This window comes from Nipponia nippon, unplaced genomic scaffold, assembly GCF_047370975.1.
Source record: "Nipponia nippon isolate SJK-2023a ecotype South Korea unplaced genomic scaffold, ASM4737097v1 scaffold_5, whole genome shotgun sequence".
In the NCBI taxonomy this organism is placed as follows: domain Eukaryota; kingdom Metazoa; phylum Chordata; class Aves; order Pelecaniformes; family Threskiornithidae; genus Nipponia; species Nipponia nippon.
In genome coordinates this window covers 12,431,578-12,455,680 of record NW_028262369.1, presented here as the reverse complement: position 1 = coordinate 12,455,680, position 24,103 = coordinate 12,431,578, and the positions used below count along the sequence as shown (strand labels likewise).

Here is a 24,103-nt window from a genome sequence, read left to right as displayed (position 1 = left end):
CCCGCCCCTACGCGGGAGGCGGGAACGTCTTCCGCGGCGGATCTCGGCGCGGAAAGGTGACGTCAAGCGCGCCTCCAAAAGCCGGCCGAGCTCGCCTCAGCACGCGTGTTCCAGGTGGGCGCTTTAAGTCCGAGTGTGGCTTTCTATTGGCCACCCGGGAGATTGGCATGCCGGGGGCCAACCAGACGCCTCCGTTCTCGCCTTGTAGCCAGTGAGAGGGAGGGGGCGGGCTGCGGCGCCAAGCGTGGGGCTCAGTTAAATGTGCGGAGGAGGCGGGTGTGAGAGGTGCGTACGGGGAGGGGGCGAGGGAGGCCGTGTGCTCTGTGTCACCCTTGGGCGCCCAGCGGGGGCGGCGGGAGCCCCGGGGGTCTCCTGCCCCGCCGGGTCCGGCCGAGGGCGGTGGGAGGGTCGGCCCGGCCACGCCACAGGCGCGGCGGCGGTGACTGAGGGGGTCGCTTCCCGCCCCGCCCCGCCCCGGTGCAGCTTCCCTCCCTCGTCCCCCGACCCCCGCGGAGGGCGGGAGCTCGGTGCCGGGTGTGCGCCGCGGAGGAGCTGGTGGCGGGTGCTGGAGACGGGACAGTACCGTTGCTTTTCCCGTGAAAGATGGTCTGGTGGCTGCTCCTGACAGTGTATTACTCGTGTTTAAAAACTTTCTCGTCACGAAACCTTAATAAAAGGAAAAGCAAACCCAGGGGTCCTGTGCGGGGAAGCCAGTGGCTGGGTGCCCCCCGAGGGCTGCCTGCCGGTGCCAGGGCCTGGTCGGTCCGGGGCTGGGCCTGGCCTGGCAGCAGGGTCGCCGGCTGAGGTGCCGTTGTGGCTGAGGTGTCTGTCGAGGACTTGGGTCCCTGTTGCTCTGTCAGGCGGCTTGGGTGGTTCCTACCCGTCGGTTGTGCGAGTTCAGCTGTATGGGTGCCTACCAAACCAGGTTTGTGGGTTGTTTTATCCTTTGGAGTGTGTTTCAAGCTAAATATTTGTGATGGAGTCAACTGCTGCATTTGTGCTGTTACTGAGAAAGTGACTGTGTTGGGGCAGCTGTTGAAAGCCACTTAAATCACGTTTTCTCTCGCAGAAATAATGCACGGTTACAACTAGACGTGGTTTCAGAACCGGGTTTTCTGCAACTCCTGTTTGCCTTTGCCCTTATGTCAGTGTAAAATGAAAGATAAAACTCGTGATGCATAATTCTTTAAGCATAGTTTTTCCACATTGTATATGAAAATAGAAAAACTTGCACTATAAACAGAACTGGTGGTTTAAAACTATCTGCTTAGTAATAAAGTAGGCTTTTTGCTTGTGAGTATGTGTGTATGCACACATATATATATTAATGAGATGACTAACAGTCACATTAATGTATTTTGAGAAGAGAGAGGTCTGATTAGTGTTATCTGAGGTAGACAATTGATCAAACAGTTCAATGTGGTGCGTTACAACCTGCAGACAGCACAGCATCGTTATGGGGGATTACTACCAGGAGGGTCAGCGAAGCGTTTTCCACAATGGAGCCTGTGAGGACATTAAGCGTTGAGTTTTCTACAGGAGAATGGCATTCTAGTTTTACAGTAGCTTAACTACAATGTGTTCCTAAAGGAAACATGATGAAAATTCTCCAAAATGGATCAAAAATCAGTGCAGATGTACATTTCGTAGTTAAGTAGTCACAAATAATTCTTGTACCAGTATAATTACAATATAACTCGGTCTCTCTATGAGACTGGTGCTTAATATAAAAAAGGGTTCTAATTGCAGTTTGGTGGTTTCTATTACAGATTAGTTCTATTTTAGAATGCCGAAAATGAATGTGGAAAAAAAAGAAAAGAAGCCAGAAAAAAGAAAAAAGCTAAAGCAACGTGTGGCCCAGAAGGGAGAAGTGGAATCGGAAACTGAACCAAAGAAAAAGAAACAAAATCTGCAGGTAGGTTCTGCCAGTTTTGACTGTTTAATTCAATAAAATGTGGATATACTGTTACCTGTGATGTGATGGCTTTAGAGATTAAGTACTGAATCTGAATGTACTATTTGCTTTGGTTGCAATGATTCCTTGGATGCGATATACCTAGAGTGAAAGTTAAAAGAAGATAAACTAAGCCAAATCTGGATACGATTGTAGCAGTCAGAGTACATGATCTCTGTTTGTTTTGGATGCTTCTGTGAAAGACCGAGAATGGGTGAGAGAACGTGGGTGAAAGGCGAACCAAATGGCTTTAAGCAACTGTCATATGGCAATATAGGCGTAGCTTAAGTCTTCATGTGATCCTGAGCGGTTGGAAAAACATGAAAGATGTTTTCTTGAAATCCTCTTGATTTTTGGACAGAGTGGCCAGAAGGTGTCAGCAGTCTCTTTGTATTACTGAACATTTAATGAGAATGAAATTAGCAATATTGAGATGTTATTTAAGTGGAAACTTAGAGCTGTAAGTTTTTTGTGATGGAAATGATACATAAAAAGGGCGATTCAATTCTGCTGTTCTGACTGGTTACTGTAGAAAGTGGATCAAAGAAATATGAAGCAGTTTGTTACTGTTGAGAAGTGGAGAAGGAAAGGCAAAGGTTTTTTCCTCAGGAATTCTTGAGGTGATGTTAAGCCATGGTCTTAAAAACTCTCTTATCCTGGCCTAACATAAAATAGATGTGCAAGCTGCTTGTTACTTCATTTATCATGAGAGGTATAGCTCAATGGAAAACATATAACTAAAAAGTAGTACTTCTTCTTTTGTTAACAGACTTTATTTAAGCTCATTGGCAAGAATATTTTTTGAGAGCTTTTGCATGCATAAGTGTCTCTAGCTATTACATTTAGAGTTTGTGAAGCATAAGAAAAGCCAACCTATTGGCAATAGCTATTCAGAGGTCTATAAATTCTTGCAGTTTTGAACTCAGCAGAAATGTTGCTAAGTAAAGTAGGGAAAGATTGCATCTTTGTCAATATCAAGCAAAAATAGAAAATCTGGTATTAATAGCTTAATAAGAGGGAATGTTTCTCCTTTCCTTTGTAGGGTGTGTATTACAGACTTCAGATTCACAGTACTATAATGCAATTTGAGTGAAAATAATTTTCCAGGCTAAAACAGTGTGAAATTGAAATGTCAAAATTAAAATTCTGTTGCCTGTGACAATCTGTATAATTTCATGTAAAAGTGGAAGAAGTCCCAAGTGGGCTTCAAACCCCTAGCAAGCGGGGCCTTTTTGGACCATCTGATGTCAACTGATAAGTTCTTAGAACCCCCAAATTAGTTCTTGTTGGCCATGCAGAATCCTTAATACTATTAGGGAACACCACTAGGCACAGCAGTTCTTAGCATTATAAAAGTTGGTGTCAGTGGATGGCTTAAACATGTATATAGTGTTAGTTTTAGGGAATACCTTATAAGGTCTATGACAAGCCATTTTTTGGCATCAGCTTTATAAACTAAAACTGTTGATAGTAGGAAAGCCTAAGTTAGTAGACCACATTCTTTTTGTTTGAAATGGCTGTTGAGAATGAAAAATGTTAGGCAGGTCTTAAACAATTTTTACTTCAGAAATGGTTAATGGAAGTTAGCTGTTTACCACTTTTTTTAATTGTTACTCAGCATGTGTACTCACAGCATTGTGTGAAATACTCAGTTAAGTCACAATGGCAGTTATGCTTTAAAATGCTTTTGGTCATCAAACCTTGTCAGCATGGAAAATGTAGTAGAAAACAAGGTAAAATTGCTTTGTGTGTACAGGAAGATCAGGAGGAACTCTGAGGCTGCAGTGATGTGCTCAGATAGTCTGGATGGTTCCAAAGAAGAAATTTGGAAGAAAAATTAAGGCAACTGCTGAGAGTGTTTATTCTGCAGCCTTATTTTCTTTAATTTTAATTCTGTTACTTTAAAATAAGCCGGAACCTTGATAGATCTACAGAAATTCCTGAAGCATGATGACTGGATTCTGATCAGCTTTGATTGACTTTTAATGCAGTAACTGAATTAAAGACAACTTTTTTTGGCATTCTTAAAGTAAGGATGGGTAGACTCGAGTTTCTCCTAAGGAGTCTCATATGTGATGGAAAGAAGTCAAAAGATAGCTATATAATAGCTATATACATATAACATACATTGCTTTTGGTGGGAGAGGTTGCAGTGGTTCATTAAGTCACTTTCTCGTGATTTACTTTTTTTCTATTCTAGTACACTGATTTTAGTCTCCAAAGTGGAAAATGTAAATCTCTAATTGATTTTGTTATAGAGCGGCAGGCAGGCAAGCTGAAATGTGTCTTAAGTGACTGGATTTAGTGTACATTGATCATTGCTTCATGAATTTTGTTTCAAAAATTCTTGCCAGCCTAAGACTAAAGCATTTTTGCTTGGAACAACTTGACCTTTCAGAGTAATCTTGATGTTTTATTGATTTTCATCTGCTCAGTTTCTTCTGTTTACATTAAATAGCAATGAGCAATTCAAGACCAATATAAATGTTTTCATGAATGATCTTAGAACCACACAGCTCTAAATGACACACCTCTAGTGGAGCTGAGCAATACAAGTTTTTAAACTTAATTCAGCCTTGGTTTTTTTTCTGACAGATTTTCATAATGTTACTGGTTTATTTAGCAACTTGGCAATAAACCTCACATTTTAAACGTTGGTTTTTTTTTTTTAATGACTGGATATTACTTTTACTTGTTTTTTAATGATTTTTGTAGTTTACTACATACTCGTATGTTAAACCTTCCTATAGTTGGAGATTATTCTTTTGAATTGTCACATAACATAGGTATACAGAAAAGAGATTTAAAATGTGCCATCTAGACTGGTGGTCTGAAGTTAAATACTGGCTTCCTAAAAACTTTCTGATGGACCTTGTCTGAGACAAATTAATTTTGTTGCAGTTCTTTGAAAAAAATATTTACAATACTGTTAACTGTCATCTTGAAATAACAGAAGCATTAGAAGTGCTTGTTTGCAATTACCTGTGTCTTGCTTCTGTTCATGGATTTCTTCACCCTTCAAAATTTCAGCTGTCTTAGTGCCACGAAGCTTATCGAAACAGCAGTACTGACACTTACAACACTGTAGGTTGGGAACAACATGTTGTGGGTGCTTTGTTTATGAAGGCTATTTGAATTCTACCCAGAATGACCTTACTGTATCAAAGGATCTTTTAACCTTGTAATTTAAGGATAGATCTTGTTTCTCCAGTGCTGTTTTCAGAGCTGCAGGCTTTCTACAGAACAGTAAGAAATTAATCCAGAGTTGAACATCTATTAGGCAGGACTTAAAATTCATAATCCATAGAAAACAATATTAATTTCCTGTTCCTTCCCAATTTAGTCTTGCAAACATTGTAACTTTAAGTAAAATTACAATGACTAAGAGGCAATCAGTCTTTATAAATCAAATCCAGTTGTTCATGGTTGAAGGGTACTTTAGGTAATGCTGATAGAGTCAGTGGGTGTTTCATTGTATGTTCCTTGTTATCTTCAGCATTGCAAATGGTTGGAGGAGGAAGAATCAACATTTTCCTCAGATAAAGGCAAAATCAGTGGGAAAGGAATTTAATTTTTGAGATTCCATACAGATAGTACAAACAATGGCAAATAAACAAGTAGCTCATGGTGTTTCTTTAATCAGAGGGCTAGTGTGCAGGTGCCCAAACAGTAAGATCTGTTTACTAAATGGAAAATGGCAAAATTAGTAGGGAAAGGGTTTTTCTGTTCAGCTTTTTGGAGGTTATCATAAAGGCCAATAAGAAGTTATTAAGCTAGTACTACAGCAAAGCAAACCACAAAAAATGATCCTCTAAAATCATTGTTTGCTTGTAGTGGTGGAAAACCCCATAAAATTATGTTTAAGCTGTGGAGATATACATTTTGGCATGAGCTTGGTGGAACAGCTAGGAGCGCTACTTTGATACAATCTCTAATGCTGCTTGTAATCAGGTAACTGGGGTAGTAATTTGAATGTTTAATGAATGCAAACCAGACGTTCATGCTACAAAACCTATCAAGCAGATACTGTAAAGCTATCATAGGAAAGTGTATTTATTTATTTGACAATGCACTAATTCATACCAAAGCCTATTGTTGGAATAATGAGTTATAGATGATTCTCTGTCAAACTCAGTAATCCTTTATTGTTCCATTAATTTATTTTTTTTTAATTAATGGGAAGCTTATCTTGTAACCATCGAAATAACTTGTTTTGTATTTTCCCGTCCTAAAAAATGCCGTGAAGTTACAACTTAGTTTGATGTTGACAGATTTTCTTCTGATTACCAGGCTACTGGTACTAGCTGTATCTTATATACATTAAAACATATTTTGGAAACTGCTTGCATTGCAATTCCACTATCAACTCTTCTTGCATTTGTTTAGTTTTGCTTTACTAGCTTAATCCTCTGTTGTATGTGTTAGTGTTATTCATGTTTATTAATTTTTGTTTAAGAAATATGTAAAAACCCAATCTTAAATATTGAAAAAAGGAAAATAAATTCCTAAAAGTTCATTTTATTTAGCATAACCTCCTAAAATAAGAATCTTGTCTTGTACTGTTTTTTTGGACCATTTTTAAAGTATCTCTAACATGCAAATAGAGTTTTGTCCATGTTATGAAGAGAAGATGACACAATCTTTCATCTTGCCCCCATCCCTCCGTCTCCCCCCATGCCTTGATGTAAGGATACATCAGCAGTTAGCAGTTTTCTGGTGATAAAGGGGTGTGTGTGTGATAGCTGTTTCTCAAAATGGTGAAGTTAAATGTCAGTGTGGATATTAGTGCGCTCTTGTTAGTCTTCTGGGTTTGGTCAGTCTGTAATTGAAATGTTTGGCCTGTTTCTCTTTTCTTTGGGCTACCTTTCAGTTCAATGTTTATTCTTGTTTTATTTGGTTTACTTGCACAAAGAGACAGGTTTGCTGGCCCATTGGCTTCCGATTGCCTCGCTGCATGATGGCCTTTTGACAGTTGAAAAAAAATTACGAAGCCATAAACGCATTTGGTATTTATGACTTACTGTGTGACACTTACTGTGGACTTGATGATCTTAAAGGTCTTTTCCAACCTAAACAGTTCTATGATTCTATCTTACTCAGTTTGTCTGCTTTATTATCTATGCATTATTTCTCAAATTAGGAAACAGAAAATAAAAAAAAAACCCAAACTTTGAGGGCAGCTGCTTATGGGACTGAAATTTCTTTTTCCTGCTAACACTTTTTCATCAGAATATTGATAGAGTTGCTTTAAATTATTTTATTAAATTAACCATACATTTATTTATTTTTTGAGGTAAATTTGATTGTGACACCATATAGTGTTTATAGAGAATAGTAGGCCTTTTGTAAACAGATATGTCTAAGAAGGTACAAAATTGTGTCTGAAATACGGATATGCATAGATTAGGCTGAATAATTTTACATTCCTTTGAAAATTATTTTTGTAATGGTAGGAATAGATTTCCCAGGAAAGAGTATTCACAGCTGGGAAAACAGTTGCTACTTTGAAGATGGTTTTCCCAGGCAAAAGGCTCACGTCCCCAACTGTGTTTGGTATAAACAATATGTGGTGTATTTCTTACTTCTGTTTAAAGGAATTGTGCGTTCTTCATTACATATTAACAAGCAAGAGTTTCATGCTAATTCTGGGTATTTGCCTTAATCTGTATACATTCAAAGTTAATTCCTTACTTTTAATAATATAGCCAGGGTATTAAAGTGATGGGGAGTTACGTGGTGAAACACAACTGTCCCTCCTTTGCTATTAAGAGGGGAAATTCTTCCTTCTCTTCTTGCAGCACGTACTTGACGTTTCCTCTTGGCTCCCAGTCTTTACGTAGTGGTGAGACCTTCCTTGATGGTTCTTGTTAGGTTTCCAGTATAAATCCTTGCTTTCATGACTTAGCTGCAAATATCTTCACAAAATTGAAATTCAGCACAGGATTCCCACTTGTGGGTTGAATTTGTGGAGTAATGGTCTTTGAGCAGTTGGCAGTTGTTGAAGTAAGGAGCAGAGGCTAGGTCTGTCTGACTACGTGTCAACCAGCACTGGTCCAGTGAGAACACTGTTTTCTGTCCTTTGTCAATTATGGTTTTTTTCTGGTTCTATGTTAATGACTTCTAACTCATCATAGAGAGAGGCATCATAAATGAAAATTGCTGGAAAAGGCCCAAATTGCTGAACATAGAAAATTTGGCACAAAACCTCCAAATATGTATAACTTAATTTAAAAAACCGAAAAGTCCCATTACATGTTTGAATTCACAGAACACATTCCACTTGGCAAGAAATTAAGTTGTAAGCTTGAAAGGATAAATGTTTGCTACATTCTGATATAGGATAAAGAACAGAGAAATGGGCATTCAAAGGCAATTGCTCTTGACAGGGCTTGAAACTTGGAAGTGTGTACAGTATAACATATTAATGCAAGTCTGATTCTTGTGGATTTGTTACTTTCTCTTTATTGCTCTTGGTATTATTTTAATGTTGTTCAAAAAAACCTAAAATGGGACAGATGTGGATATTTAAAATATGTTTATTCTAAAAAGCAGCATTTTTCCCTGTCCTTGACAGAATGCTACTGCTTTTTTAAACAACATTGGAGTTTGGTATAAGGATTTTTATAAGATACAAATTATTGTGTATTGATGGAATAGATTTTAAAATAATTAAAAAAAACCCCAACAACAACAAACCAAAACAAAAACCAAACATCATTTTGGAGCAGATAAAAGGGGGATGATGGCTGCTTCCACAGTATGAATAAGAAACTAAAATTATTTCACCAGAAGTTTCTTCTTCCAAAATACCTTTTGTGTTTAGATGCAATATTGTGAACCACATGAAAAATTAGTGTATATTTATGTATGTTAATTAATAAATTACAGCATAGATAAAATGGCTCTTGGGTATTAAATCAAAGCCACACAGATTAATAAATACTTGGAAAGTGCTTGTCTGTTACATCCAACAGGTAATTAGAACAGAAAATTAATCTTTTTGACTTTTAGAAGCTGCCTAAAATAAAGAGGATACAAGCATGAAGGTATTTGACAGGGGAACCTCTTGCTTAAAGAACCAGACTCCTTTGAATGCATTTACCTATTTCTAATTGAATCCCACGAGAGTTCTGTAGGACATCAAACAGAAGATCATCAACCAAAGTTTTATTAAATTTCTCAGCATTATCTTAGTAATTTGCATCTGTAAACCAGGCTTTTGCAAACAGCATGTATACACAAGGGAAGACAAAGCTCTGCTCCTACTATCTCAGTTTGAAACATGTCAAAACTGTTCAGAGAATGTACTGAAGACTTAGAGCTGCATTGCTTAAAAAGGAGCAGAAAGGTTATATAAAAGAGAACAGAAAGGCTTAAGTATGCTGGGAAAATACATGCTTTTAATAACTGTCATTCTATCCTACCTTTACATTATGTACTGAATCATAAATGGCAGTTATTCATATTTACGCACTTGCAAAATAACTAGGTGGTTACAGAACTGTTATACTGAACTGTAATACAAAGCTCATTGAAATCAGTCGTGGCCTTTTTGTGGACTCAGAATAGACTTTGGAGCCTGCATGTACCTCATCGGCTGGTTCTTCTTTTCTAGTTACCGTTGGAATAGACAAGTTTTTCCTATTTTATTACGAAAGTCCCCATCTTTCATGACTATTCTTACATCCAAGTCTGTAGCTCCATGATTTTCTAAAGGCATTTTTAATAAACTCGTGGGGTTTTTTTTGGTTGTTTGTTTTCATGATAAAAGTTTACCATGCTTTGTTTAAAACATGGTATTTTCTTCACAAAGGTTTGTCTAGATTAAGTCATGGTCTAGTGTGGGCTTAGAATAGGAGTGGCCAACTGTCCTGATCCTGTATGTCTTCTAATAAAATCTGCTGGCCAAGACCCAAAAGGTCTCACTCAATATCAGTTAGAGTCAAGAAGAGCATGAATCTAGCAGGGGACAGGGACAGTTTTCCATGGATCCTCATGGACCCCTTGTTATGGGCTGAGCATGCCCAGCATTAGGTTCTGTGTGATCTGATGTCAACTTGAGCAGCATCTCTGCCAGCACGTTTGCGCTTCGACAGTGACATGCCTCATCAGCCATCTTTACATTAGAATAAGAAAATAACATGTCATGTTTTCTCACCGTTCTAAGAGTATTAAGCTTTCAATATCAGAAGTAGTTCTGCTGACTTTCAAGGGTCAAGCCAAGCAAGTTTATAAACTAAGTTCCCACAGGCATCACTGTCTATCTGTATCTTCTTCCTGTCGTGCTACTCAGTCATCAGATGGATGTTTGGAATATCATCACAACGTTTAAGTGAGCTCTTCCCTTGGTTCCTCTCTCAATTTGCTGTGTGCACGTCACTCATAACTAAGTACTGGAACACAAGAGTTAAAAGGTTTCTATTGTCAGGTAAAGGCTATTTCTCTTTTGTAGTTCTGAATGGAGAGAGAATGAAGGGAAGAAAAACTTATTTGCCATTATATTACTGTTTCTATTGAGAGAAAGCCAGGGAAAGGAAATGTTTCTGCTGCTGAAGCAGAAAACAAATCTATCTCCACCACTATTAGGCACTTGTACCACTGAGCTCTCTCTGTAAAAATAGCTGTAACTCCAATTTCTAAGGATAATTTAACAATATTCCAATAATTTTCCTGTTTCTTTAGTGTGTCCTTTTTTTTTTTTTTCCCCACAGTTTTTCTGAAGTCCTTCCAGGAAACACATTCCATGCAATTTGAAAAGGTTTTAAGCCTTTTCAATGATTTTGCTTGCGGGTCAAGTGAGTTGGGACTTGTAAGCAAAGTTGCTGCTTTGGAAAAGCTTACCCTGCTGCATTAAATATTTATTTAGAGTAGGTATATTTAAAAAGATAGGTACTACTTTTTGGTAGTAAATAGTTCAGTAATTTGTTATTTTTTTGTTAATTTAGAATTTAAGAACTTCTGTATATACTTGTAGCAGACTGTTTGGACAATTTGAGAAAATAAGTTGGAAACCTGAATCACCGTGGTTGAACAACTTCAAAAGCCATTCTAAACACACAGGTTACTTTGTGAGACTCAGCCAATCGTCTTTAAATTTTGTAATGGAATTCACTGGATGTATGTAAAATAACTGAAGTAGCATGTAAGAGACTGAGTTGAAAGTAATGAGCTGATCCTGCACTGCCTGAAGTCCTGAGAAGGCACTGCTTTTTTGTTGTCATCTTGGGTGGCTGGCTCAGTATGCAACTGTTTATTCTTAGCTCCTGGCTGTGTCATGCTGCCATATGATGGAATGGAAGCCTAAAAGGAAGCCAAAAGCCAAGGGTTGAAAGTTTGGTGTATCATATGTCAATGTGGAATAAATAGTTTGGACAACACCGTTGAAGAAAGGACACCTAAATTATAAATATGAATCGAGGGTGTTCAGATTTTCAAATCCAGCATGTCTCTCTTTAAAACACAGTGCCAGGCATGTACCATGATATACCTCCCCGACAGCAGAGCTTAAGAGTATACGGAAAAGATGGTCTGTATGCCTCTCTTAAAAATGACTTGTTCCCTATCATCTGTTGTTGCAGATTTAACATAAAAAAGATAAAGTGCAATTCCCAGGTGGAAATGGTTTATTGGTGGCATATTTATTAAACAGAATGTAAAAATAATAATAGTTTCTTAACGTAAACAGTCTCTGAACGAGGAATGGTGAGGTCTAGCTGTGTACCGATGGGCTACTGTAGACATAATTGGTAATGTAAGTGTAAACTTCTGTTGCAAAGATATAATTCAATCAACTGAATTAAACAATGAACTTGGCCCTGTGCTCTTCTATGACAAAAATTTTAAATACTTGTCTGATGGCCTGAATGGGTAAGGTAAGAATTTTGGAGTGGAAGGGAAGGATTCTGTCTCTTAAATTAAAATCAAACCCTTAACTTTGTTGTCTTCAATCAAAATCAAATGAATTCATTGGTTCACCTTCATGAGTAGCTATTAAAATTCAAACCTGCCTTCTTCACACACTCACTTGTTTTTCCTACTTATGCAGAAACAAGTTCAAATGGAATTAAATGATAATCAGGTTTGAACCTGATAGGTGCTTACTTACTGTAAACCACTTTTTAACACATTTCCTATGTGACAATCCTAACCATTCAAAATTGTCCAGACAACCTTTTCCCTTTTGCAATCTTACTAAACAGCTGAGAGAATACAGCAAAACCCTTATACGGGAAAAAAAATCAGTTAGCTTCTAACATAACTTGATGGCTGGAAAAAAGATGAGAGCCTGCACTGTACAGCCAGTGAATTTTGTTTAAAAAACAGATACTTAGCCTGAAATTCTAAAAGCATTTTCTTGTTAAAACTTTGTGTTCTATTTTTTTTTAAAGCTTGCCTATTTGTGTCTCTGCCCATGGCAGGGGGGTTGGAACCAGATTATCTTTAAGGTCCCTTCCAACCCAAACCATTCTATGATTTGCAAGTTTAGTAGAATGGATTTCATATGCTGGATAAGCAATTTTCAATTAAGAATATATACATCAGATTACATTGGCGGAATGTAAGATGAACCTGTATCTTTTTGGTAGAAACTATATTGAAGAAAACCATGTTTTAAGAATTCTGTTTTTTTCTTTTTTTAAAATTTATAGTGTATGTTGCCTTTTGGAATTGGTGGATTGACTATTCTGAATGCTAGTCTTCGATTTTCTGTGGAGCAGAAAGGGGAAGGGAGGGGTGACTTCTCTTGCATCTTGCCTGTATTATGTCAGTCTTGCATAGAATCTGGGATTGCCTGACATTGATTCAAATTCCCTGTCACATGCCCTCACATCATGTAATGCTTTTCATAAATTAATCAAGCTTCATCTTTTGGCTGACTGACTTTGCTTTTTCTAGATGTGGATGTGTTGTGTCTGTGCAGTTGGTATTTAGTGTATCTCCTAAAATTGTTAAAAGGATGCAAAGTTACAGCATTTCTTTTACATGTTAAAATGGTCTCAGATATCTATTTTTCTCATATCTTTCTACACAGCTGAGGGAAGACTGTTGCTTTCAGTCGCATCAGGTTCAGACTGGTGCTACTTTGTGCTGTTTGGATTTATTTTGTTTCTAGATACTCAGCAATACTCTGTGCATTCAAGACATTTTGGTATTAAGGTATTCTTTTCCAAAGCAGTTAATGGTTTCAGGGATTCCTTGATTTTTTTTCCTTTTTTTTTTTTTGTGTGCTTTTTCTAATACTAGACTTTTCTTGTCTGCAAACTTGATATAGAATATCATAGCCAAGATTGTAAGCATCTGTGCTAAACAGGTTTTAAAATCTCACAGTTGTCATCAGTCCAGCGTTTTAGAAAGGCATATGGAATCCTTTCCTTAAATTAAACAATTTGTGAGAGACCAGAGAGAAAAGTTAAGTGAAGTAGTCATATCAAAATTCTTACTCTGATTTCCCCTTTCTCATACACTCCAGAAAAGGTTTTGTTTACTGATGATCATGCTCTTTAAAATTAAAACTACATAAAGCACAGGTCTTGTTTCATGGACAAGCCATGGTAACGAGTTATTGCAAGCTGATGGGCTGCAGAAAGCACGTTGTGTATATATAAATAGATGAAAGTTGTATGGCATTTCTGTAAATATTACTTTGTCCATAGTTGCTGTTTAAAAAAAAAGTTTTGGGAAGAAGAGTGCCATTTTTTCACCTGGGAGAGGACTTGTTATTTATTTAAAGTAAGTAGTATGTTTAAACTTAGTCATTTCAGGCACAGTTCATAAGCCTGTACCAAAATATCAACAGTAGGAAACTCATCAGGTAGTTTAGATTTGTAATTTCGTTTTAAATGTGCAATAGGTTTTTTCAGGTTGAGTAAATACTGTTTTCTTCATACTACAGTAATCTGATCTTTCCTAGATTTCACAGTGATATCAGGACGTTACTGAATACGATCATGTAGAAACCAACTATTTCACAGTATGTATGAGCAGGCATTTGCTATTACTGTCTGTTTATTATTATAAGCTTCTGAGCAAAGACACTTTCTTGATTTGTTATCTACAGTGGTGATGAAAGGGCTTCTGCCATTGCCTTGATCAAAAACCAGATTCCTATATTGGAAGGGAGGAGGAGGGGAAAGGAGTTTACTCCTGTAAAAACAAAATAAGCAACAACTACAATTGGGAAAGTGTGTTTCTGTAACCCCAAATAAGTTAGTTATACATGGCAAGTGTCAAGATGACACAAACCTAATATGTCTGTAAGCTCAGAAGATGTGTCTTACTTCATGGAAGTGCATCGCCGAGAATTATGCATTCCGTCAGTTCTGTGTTGTCTGAAATAGCCGTCTTTCAAGGTGTGATTAATGTACTTTGGCAGTCAATAGGATATGAGTAATTGTGGCTAATTCCAAAAGTGAAAATAATGAGGAAAAAGGGCTATGTGTGATGTAGCACAGTGGTGTGAGATTTCTTGCAAAGTGTTGTTTAGCAACTTGTTCTATGCAGGGAAGGCATGGCAATGCTGGCATCTTTCTTGAGAGAAGATGTATTTGGTGTTCTACAGGGAAGATGTGACTAAATGACATTTTTCTTTAGCCTGTGATTAGCAGTCACTTGCAAATAATCAGCAGTTGCTGCAAACGCCACCCTGCAGTTCCTGTTTCAGTTGCAGGAATATTTAGCTATCTGTCTCAAATTCAGCCATCGTCTTGTGGCCTTTCTGTTTATAGGTCAAGTCTTTTGTGGCCAAAGCTTCCACTAGGAAACTAAATATTTCGTGAGAAATATGAGTGGAATCATTGTTTTCACTGTTTTCTTTATTGCTTAGTAACTTCAGTCATTGTTTTAAGTGTCTACGTTTAAAAATCCTTTAAAATCTGTTCATGTGCTAATTAATTCATATATGACATTTGGAAATGGACAAAGCATCTTATTCTGCAGAGTTCTGGTGCTTAAGTCAATGAGCACAGAGGTGAAATGAGTTTGTTCACTTCAGAGGTGCAGCAAGTCATGTTTTAATGATCTTGCACACTAATCTCTGGGAACGTCATAGCTTTCTTTTAACAAGTTCAGCAGTAACCTGTGCTAAACATGAATCAGATTTCAAACCCAATCATTTTCTAGTGGAAGTTAAAAATTACTGTTTTCAAGTACATGGTGCTAACACTTGTTTTCTTAGTATAATTAATCTTCAAATGAACAAAGCAACCGATGTGCATCTTAATCTTGCAAGGCCAGTGGTTTCTGGAGGTGGGATAGATGGTGCACAAAGTGCAAATCTGATGATAGCTAATCACATTCCCCCTTGTGTAAGTTATTCCTTTCTAAAAACCGAGGCTTCTGTCATTTTCATAAGCAATTCTTATACTCTTTTTGCAGAAACAGACTTTTTTTTAAAGCCATAGCATTTTGTTCTGGCCATCAAAATAGGCCTGCTAAATGTGAAGAGATGTCATGCAACTTTCATTTAAATCTGAAGGCAGATACGAATGTACATATATATGCACGGCATTTTTGACAAAAGGCCCAATTATGTCTGTCCTGGGAAAGATTGTCTTGGGCAATCCTTAGAAGACAGAACGAAGCATTACATTTTGCTTCAGTGAAGTTCTTCGAGATGAGCAATATAGTTACAGATGATTTCAGTTTTGATCAAGTACTGATGTAAACAGTAGATTACATTTATGAGACGAAAACTCACCGCCGTGCTAGATTATATTAAGATTAAAAAAAAGTTAATCATGGAAGACATGCTAGAATACAGTGACGATAGTACTATGTAGTTCTTCTAAGCAAAGTCATTAAAAAAAAAAAATCAATGTTTACTGCATCTCCACATCAATACACTGTAATGATTTTTCCCCACTGTTACGGCAGCTTTGTTATTTCAGTGGAAGTAGCTTATATACACCAGCAAACTAGCATCTCTGATAATCAGGTTACATCTAGAGTCTTCCTAACTTGATAAAACTTTCTTCTATCTTGTCATTCATACATGTATAATACAAAATAAAGCTCCTTCAGTGCTCAGCTTTTAATAATCCTGTTAATAATTAAATATAAATTTGACTAAAACATTCTTCTACATTAAAGTCGTCATAAAAATACTTGAATATAAACCTTCAATACTCAGTAGAGCGATACAATATATATATATACACATACACAAACGCACTTTTTTCTGTTAGTAGCAAGCATTTTGTTCACTATTTGCACAACTTCAGTCATACGTTTTATACAACCACTACTAAATCAGACTTCCGATTGCTCATTACTGTCAGGAATGACAGACGTTAAGGCAGCCTGACAAAAGCGATGTAATGTTGACATTTTTGTTTTCTGTTCAATGTACAGTCGCAGTTTGTCTCTGAAGGTTTCCCCTAGAAAACTGTAAATTAAGGGGTTCAAACAGCTATTAGAAAAAGCTGCTAGGTTCACAATATGTCCTGTTAAAGGATAATCATGTCTGAAGGATGGGCTGCTTGAAGAGACAGGCTCGCTTTTCTTTTGAAGAAGTTGAACACTAATGAAGACGTTTTCAGGTAGCCAGCAGATAAAGAAAACCAAGACAACGACAAAAATCATTCGAAGAGCCTTTTGTCGCCGCAGACGAAGACTCCTATGCTTGTGTGCTTTTATAAGAACTCGAACAATTAATGAGTAACAAAGACCGATGATCACAAAGGGGATAATAAACCCCAAGGTTATTTCTAGCCACTGGATTTCTTTTACATCTGCAAAACAAAAATAGACCTCTCCGGTGTGTTGTAAATGCACAGCTGTAAATGGAACTAGTGCTGCAGAAATAGACGCCATCCATATGAGACCACAGCTTAATCTAGCGTGTTGCATAGTGCGAAATATGTTGGACCTCATTACTTTTGCCAGTGCTATGTATCTGTCAAAACTCATCCATGTCAGAAAGAAAATGCTGCTATACATGTTGATCTGAAGGAACAAAGACATAAAGGTACAAATAATAGTGATATCATAATACTTTTCATCAAGATTAAAAACCTCAATGAGAGAATCAGCAACTAAAATGAGATCAGCTACTGCAAGATTTATGAAGTAAAGGTCTGGAATAGTCATTTTTTCACGAAAGCTTATGTTGACAACCAGTATCAGAATGTTTCCTACAAAACCAATAGGAAAAAGAAATATTGTATAAAGACATGATAAGAAAAGACCAATAACATATTGTTGGTGTTCTGATTTATCAGCTAATCTAGAAGATATGCTTTCATTACACAAATGTGATCCATTTAGGTTAAAAGTTGTGCTGTTACATATAACAGGCGATATTGAGGCAGAATAAGTTTCCATGGTTAAAATATCTGCAGAAAAGGTATTACTGCTCACAGTTTGGTGGTAATGCAAAAAAAATCAGATTTTTGGTTGTTTTCAACTAAGTTCATAGTAAGCATTTTGATTGGAATGGAAAAAGATGTACACTTTTGTACAGGAAAATGAAATTCTTTAGAAGTCAAATTAATTTGACTTAAAATTGACTGAAATATAACAGCACAAATAGTAAATTTCTTAATTTTTTTTTTACAGGACACTATATACATTGCAAATGAGAGAATTTGCAGTTCCTGTATGCCTTAAGATCATGTAGGAATCTCTTTACCATTATGGTACTTGGATCTCTTTAATAAAAGCTTTTCAGCAACAGTGTTTCTTCATGCAGGTTGGAAGGTAGTAGAATTTTAGCTCCATTTGTTTTCTTTTAATAATCAATGAACATCCTTGGACCTGCAATTTGCAAATGGAAAACCATTAATCTCATACTCCAGCATTGTACCATGTACCACACGCTTCTGCTAACTTCATATACACAGCTGAGTCTGTAGGAAACATCATGTTTGAATATATAAACAAAGGTTCAGTTAAAAGAACTTACATTTGTTCTGGGTGATAATATATTGTGAGTGCAGATCTGTTAAAATTTTGTGTGCACTTCAGGGATTCAGTATTGGGAAATGTAGAAATATAGAAAATCAGATGAGTGAGTTTAGCCTAATGAAGAAAAACTTTATTTTTTTAATATATAGATATATAGAAATTATATATATTTATTTCATCATCAGCTTGTAAGGCTATTAAGTAGCAGAGTCTGTGGCTGAGAAGGCAATGGAGTTGAAAAGCAGTTGGTTCCTTCTGCTTTCAGGGGCAAGGAAAAAGCAAATTTTAGAAATGAAGGTAATACAAGCAGCATATTGATTTTCACCAACATTATTTGCTTTTCTTTGTGATTAATTATGTTGCACTGACTTCCGGATAGGAATGGAAAAATATCAGTTATCTGATTTGTTTACTTACAAATGTTGAATGCTATGGATCTGAAGCGTTGCTCAAAGTTTATTTAAAAGAAAAAATAAACAAAAGACACCCCAAACAAATAGAACAGCAAGAAAATGATAACCTAGGGTATTTTGTGTTTAAATTTTAAATATTTTTGAATTGCTTTAATCTTCGTCTTACTGCCAAAACCTTGGTTTTAATTACACTAAAACATATTGAAAAAAGATAAATGGTTTACTAGTAAAATTCATGCATCTTTCCACATTTTAATGACTTAAATCCTGCTGATGTACAGTCTGGGGGAGAAAAAGGAGCAGACCACTAATGGAGTGTGAGTGTCAGAATATTTTCAGTCAGAAATACAGCTCCGAGTTTGCTTAAATGTATTCAAGTTATCAGAAGTAGCTAGCAGATCCTTACAGATATCTGTTCCAAAGCTTTTATTTCTTAATGAAATAGGCATAAGTACACATGGCTGTTGCAATGTTTTAAATCATTTTCATAATGTAAATCTTTATGCTTAAATATCCATATGAAATTACACTTATTTGAAGAAGGTTCGGTGTTTGTTTCAAGCAGCTATGGAAGTCAGACATGAACTGTTGTCTTTTATGTGACATCCTTTTGTTTTTTAATAAGCCAGTAAAACTGCTTTAAATACAATAAAAGGTAAGTTAACAGTCTAAGCAATTGATTTTAAAAGGTCCGTCTGTGGTCAGATTTTAATTACATCTGAAAGGCCACCAAAAGCCAAGCAATTACAAGCACTACAGGTAACCATGTATGGTGAAACACTTTATTTTACCTTAATTCCATTTCTCCAGAGCTGATTTTCCTCCAGACAACAGAAGGCTGGTTCTTGCTCGGGTACACGCTTAATGGATGTGTCAACTTCCACTGTCGTGTCAGTAAAAACTTGTATTTAGGTGTGTAAAGCTGCAGTGAATGCCACCTGTTGACGATTCAGCAGTAAAAAAACCCCATATAAAAGTCTATTCTGTTTTAAAACGTCTTAAATAAAGGATAGTTTACAACAGCAAAATGCAGATCTTGCTGCATGTCCTTGGCAATAAAACAAGCTTTATAGATTCCCAGGGTTGTTCTAATTTGTGTGCAGTTGAAGTGCTGCTGAACAGCCTTATAAGGCTAGAATTAACCCTGTTTTTGCTGGTTTCTTTAGAACTAGTCAAGCATCTTTTCTCTCATATTTGTCAGTTTTATTTTGCCTAATGTTCATTTTACCCTCCTTTCTGCCTCTAGCATTTTTTCAGATTATAGCCTATTCAAACCTACAGCTCAGCTGATCAATAATTAAGGGATTTCTTTGCAAATCATAACTGAGCATATTTTGCATAGATATAAAGCAATGATTACTGTTATACGTGGTATTTTTAAAAAGCCTCTGGACAGTCTAAAGAGGAATATTCGATTGAGGGAAATCTAGCAGCTGAGAAGGGTCATTTGGTAAACTGACAATATAAATTTCAAGTTTCCTACCTTCAAGTCGATCCCATTTTGCCTGTTTGTATTTTAATGTTCAGGTATACATCGTCATCCTCACACTTCTTAGAATTGCAGAGCTCAAAAATCACATGGATAAGATAAGCTTATTTTGTAGAGAATGTGGAGCCTCAGTCTTGCATCAAAACACCAGTATTGCAGGTGGAGTTTTGCATTTCATCTGTAGGGGGGAAAAAAAACCTACTTAACCGTTTCCAGAAACACCACCTACTGGTGGCCAGAGTTCTTGGAATGGAAAGAAAGTTAAACCTTTCTTTCTCATAAGAGAGAAATATTTGTGTAAGTTCCTTTTTATGATTATATTGATCTGATACATGAATGTTAAGTGCCATAAATGAACGTGCTGTACATCGATACAGCATTCTGCTGCTCCTGGAATAAGATGAATTGGATCTCAGCGTTTAAGATTGCAAGAAGCCAATGTTACAGTTTCAGAAGTGTGCAGCAAACAATTAACGTGATTATAATGGACGTATTATGTCTGTTACAATGGTAAAATATTTTTAGATTACAGAAGATCTCATCTGTAGAAAAGTGAAGCAAAAGTTCTTTACCACAAGTGGCTTTGGGAGTAGAAGGCACTTTGGCTTCTAGTGCCATTGAGACAAATATAGTATTTGCTGATTTCTTGTAACACACTGTGCATAGGAACACAGGATTTTGGCAGTGTTACTAAAAATGTTTTTTAAGATGTTCTTACATGATGGTTCTTCATAAATAGTTTTGGAATAAATTATTATTATTTAACCTAAAAGAAAGTTTGTGCAGATTAGTGCTGGTAAAGATTTTCTGAACAGAAGATTTCCACTGTGTGTGGAATGGCTTTCTGGAGTGCCTTGCTACAGGGTTATGAGGACAGAGAGCCTAAAAACTGTTTCGCTTTGAGAAGCATACAAATATGATTGCGTTATAGGACTGGAATAATTGTAATGTTAGAAAAATCTTGTGATACCAGCTTTGAAGGTCTTAAATTTTTGCTGTCCTAAAGAACAGGATTATAAAGAGTCTTTATTGTTGCTGGTTGATCATGTGGTTTTGCTGTACTTAATTCTGTCCCTCAGAGCTTTCACTGATCTTGTAAGGGCCAGAAGGATTTTTTTACTTTCCCTTATGCATAATGTTAGCTTCTGGGTGTTAGTTGTTTGTAATTATGGGGGCCTGCATTTGATAATCAGCTGGTCTGTCTGTCCTTGTTTTTCTATCTGTGAATATCAGCTGATTTGCTATTAAAATGTATAATTTTGGGTGCTAATTTTCTTGTTTGAATTCATTACAAGAAATATGTCACTTTGCCATACTTTCAGAATTGTTAGGAATTTCTCTTTTGAAAGACCCATGAAGTAGCTGTTTTTCATGCCAGCAGAATTATGAACCATAAGAGGCCAAATCTAGTAGTATTATATTGTATTGTTATATTGTAATTAATGAGTTCTGTATTTCACTAAATATTTTGAGTTGATCATATGAATTCTCTGAATCCTATTTCCTAAAACAGACGACAACATCTTCAGGCTCTTGTTTATGCGGTCAAACTATTGTTACTGATTAATGTTTGTCACTTCCATATTCCATAAAATGCTTAAAACTCCTTTTAGCAGCTGCTGAACATTTCTCTTTCCCTATCAGTTGCTGATACTCCATGGGACTTAATAGGGAGTGCCTTAATGATCCAAACATAGTCACAGTTGTGACAGTATTAAGTATTACAGTTCTGCCTGTTGTACCTTGTCTTGATTGTTGCTGAGAACGTGCATGAAAGCAACTGGTGCTATAGCATTCATATAATGTCAGACCTCAATAATCCAGCATTAAAGTTTTTCTAGCAGTTTATTTTTAAATCTGTAGTAGTCAACTTCTAAAACATTGTATATATCTCAATAAACTATATGTCTTAACACTATAGTCTTTAAGGAACACTAGTGTAATTGTCTATGGTGTACTTAAATGCACCAAGAGGCTTAAAGTGGGGTATAATAGAAGATACTCTGTGTAAATTAGCAGACTTCAACATATGTGCCTGCTGTTGCATTGCAAAAAGGTGACAGCTGAGGAGGAAGAAAGTGGGAGGTGTGAGTAGAGGAGAGAACAACGTAAGAGGTCCGGTGTATGACCGCTCTTGAGCCGCCGCTATACAGCAGCCTCTCCAGCAGGATGATGAGCAGGATGAGCCCTGTAGGATGTAAGAGCTGTTGGATTCTGTCAGAAGTGTAGAAGTGCTTTGGGTATGAAGCTGTTGAGTCCTGGAGAAATTAGATCAGGGCCAGGGTGTATAAGGATGAAAAAAAGTAAGGTACTGTGTCACATGGAAGGGGAAGGAAGCATAAATTAAAATTGCGTTGGAATACATAGTGTAATATAACCATATGCAGAAGAAATAAGATTTGTATAAGAATCTCTACTGAAATTATCTCTAGAGGAAATACAGATGCTGTTGTAATAGTCATGGTTTTGCAAGCAGATTGATCTATTCCTCCAGATTCTCTCTCATCTTTCTGTTAGCATGGATACTGACTCTGACCTTTTTCAGCCACTGAATGACATCTGTCTGTCTCCATTACTGTCTTCCAGAGCACCCTCATACTTTATCCTGTCCAGCCTCAGTAACTTTCTCTCTTGCAAATAATCAAACTTAGTTTGAGTTGGAATTAATTGTGTTCTGTGCCTGCAGAAAACCTTAGATAGAGTGTATTTTGTGTGTTTAGGCTTTTCAGTTGCCAATAATTCTGAGAATGCATTTTTCTTCCTAAAAATAATTTTTAAAATTTCAGCCTTTTCTTCTGCAGGGGCAACACCTGCACCCATTCAAACTATTCTGGTAAAAACTTTTTTTTTAAAGTGTATATTGCAAAACTCTTGGGGAATAATATAAAAATTTTACAAAATTGGACCACAAAATGTTGTATAGTGAAAGATGATTCATCATAGGACTTCAGGCTCTATCCAAATGCAATTAAAAAATAAAATTTGCAAAGCATCAATCACTTTTATTTTAATAGTTGAGTCTGGCAGTCCTTTGCTGGACACTTGTACCACGGACGTGACACGCATTCTTTCATTCTAGCCAATTAGTGAATCAATTTGTAGTGCAACATATATGGTGTAAGCATTACATAGAGTACTTATTTTGGCTGAGTTGCTTGAGCTTTCACCCTACCCCAAATCTGCAGCTACCTCAAAATCAAGATAAATAATGCTGTAGCCCTTTCAGGGTATGTAAGTTTGAAATTAGAATGTAACTAAGGCCAGGCTTAGTAATACATGGAGGGATGTAGCAGTTTGAGTTATGATTCAAGCGTGCAAATCCAGTCTCTTTAGCTCAGATGTTGTTTTGCAATGGGATCAGATCAAATTTGAGCCAGCTGGTTCAGCAAAGACAAGTCCTTAGTCTCTACATGTTCTTTTCCAAAACATGTTACCAACTCAGAAATTCATGCTTAAACTTCAGCAGCCTGATCATTTCTCTTCTTTTACTGAACAGAAGGGTTTTATCCAAAGCAAGCCAAAGTCTTCGAAAGATATGAATATTACCAGTACAGAAGTAAAATATTCTTCTTTGAATTTTCCAGTATGTCCCTTTAGTTAATTTTGACAGCATGCCTATAAAAATATATGCTCTATTTCTTCTGGAACATACCGTTCAAAACTAGGTGAAGCCTGGAAGAAGTAAGTGTTCAACAAATCTGTTGCTGGTACAGGGGTGAAAAAATCTCTCTGAGCAGGGAGATTTAATTTTGTTCTTAAAAATACACTTCAAATTATTAATAATTTAAAAATTATTATTTTTAGTCTTAGCCAAAGCTGCTCTTTTCTCCCTCATGTCAGACTATTTTAGAATGCCTTTTGGGGCCTGTTTCTGTTCCTTCCCCTGTTGCACATAGGGGTGTCTGCCCTCATATTCTAGCTGGATGCAAGCAGATTTTCTCTAGGACTGCACATTCACTGTCCTGAATTTTAATGTAAGCTCTGATTACTTTTATCAAGAATGATTTAACCAAACATTTCTGTATTGCTCTAAGTTATATTCATAACTGTTTGAATTATTGTTCTCCATTTTTTCAACCTCTTCTCTCCTGTTTACCTTTGTTTTCTCCTATTCAGTTACAAAGTCTGTTCATTGTACATAGAGATTTCTTTATGACAATATAACTGTCTATCCAGAAAATACTCTGTTTTTTCCCACGACAGTAGCCATGGACAGGGTACATTTCACTTGCATCTCACAGATGGCACCCAGAAGCTATACCCAGTAGTTCATTCTTGACAAGACGTACCCGTTCCCAAATCCTAGATCTGACAGTAGGCCCCTACAGGTTTTATTTCTGAGAC

The 24,103-nt window shown here is 36.8% G+C and overlaps 2 protein-coding genes across 8 annotated transcripts in view; one reads left to right on the top strand and one right to left on the bottom strand.

Moving 5' to 3' along the window:
* Positions 1-24,103, top strand: part of CHLSN (cholesin) — a 141,378-nt gene continuing 117,275 nt past the window's right edge. For 4 of the 7 annotated variants that reach the window (XR_015698587.1, XR_015698588.1, XM_087730465.1 and 1 more), the window contains exons 1-2: positions 1-114; positions 1,770-1,915. Coding sequence is in view for 4 of the 7 variants with exons in the window: in XM_087730465.1 (XP_087586591.1) it covers positions 1,787-1,915 (129 nt within the window). In the remaining 3 variants the exon portion in view is untranslated. The other 3 variants (XM_087730462.1, XM_087730463.1, XM_087730469.1) reach the window with 3 other exon arrangements.
* On the bottom strand, positions 13,954-17,275 carry GPER1 (G protein-coupled estrogen receptor 1). Its single transcript, XM_087730457.1, has one exon. It carries the CDS (start codon positions 17,273-17,275, stop codon positions 16,202-16,204), a length of 1,074 nt encoding a protein of 357 aa, XP_087586583.1. The 3' UTR covers positions 13,954-16,201.

Coding starts and splice junctions, on each gene's coding strand:
- GPER1 (XM_087730457.1), bottom strand. CDS start 17,275: ATGGAAACTTATTCTGCCTCAATATCGCCTGTTATATGTAACAGCACA.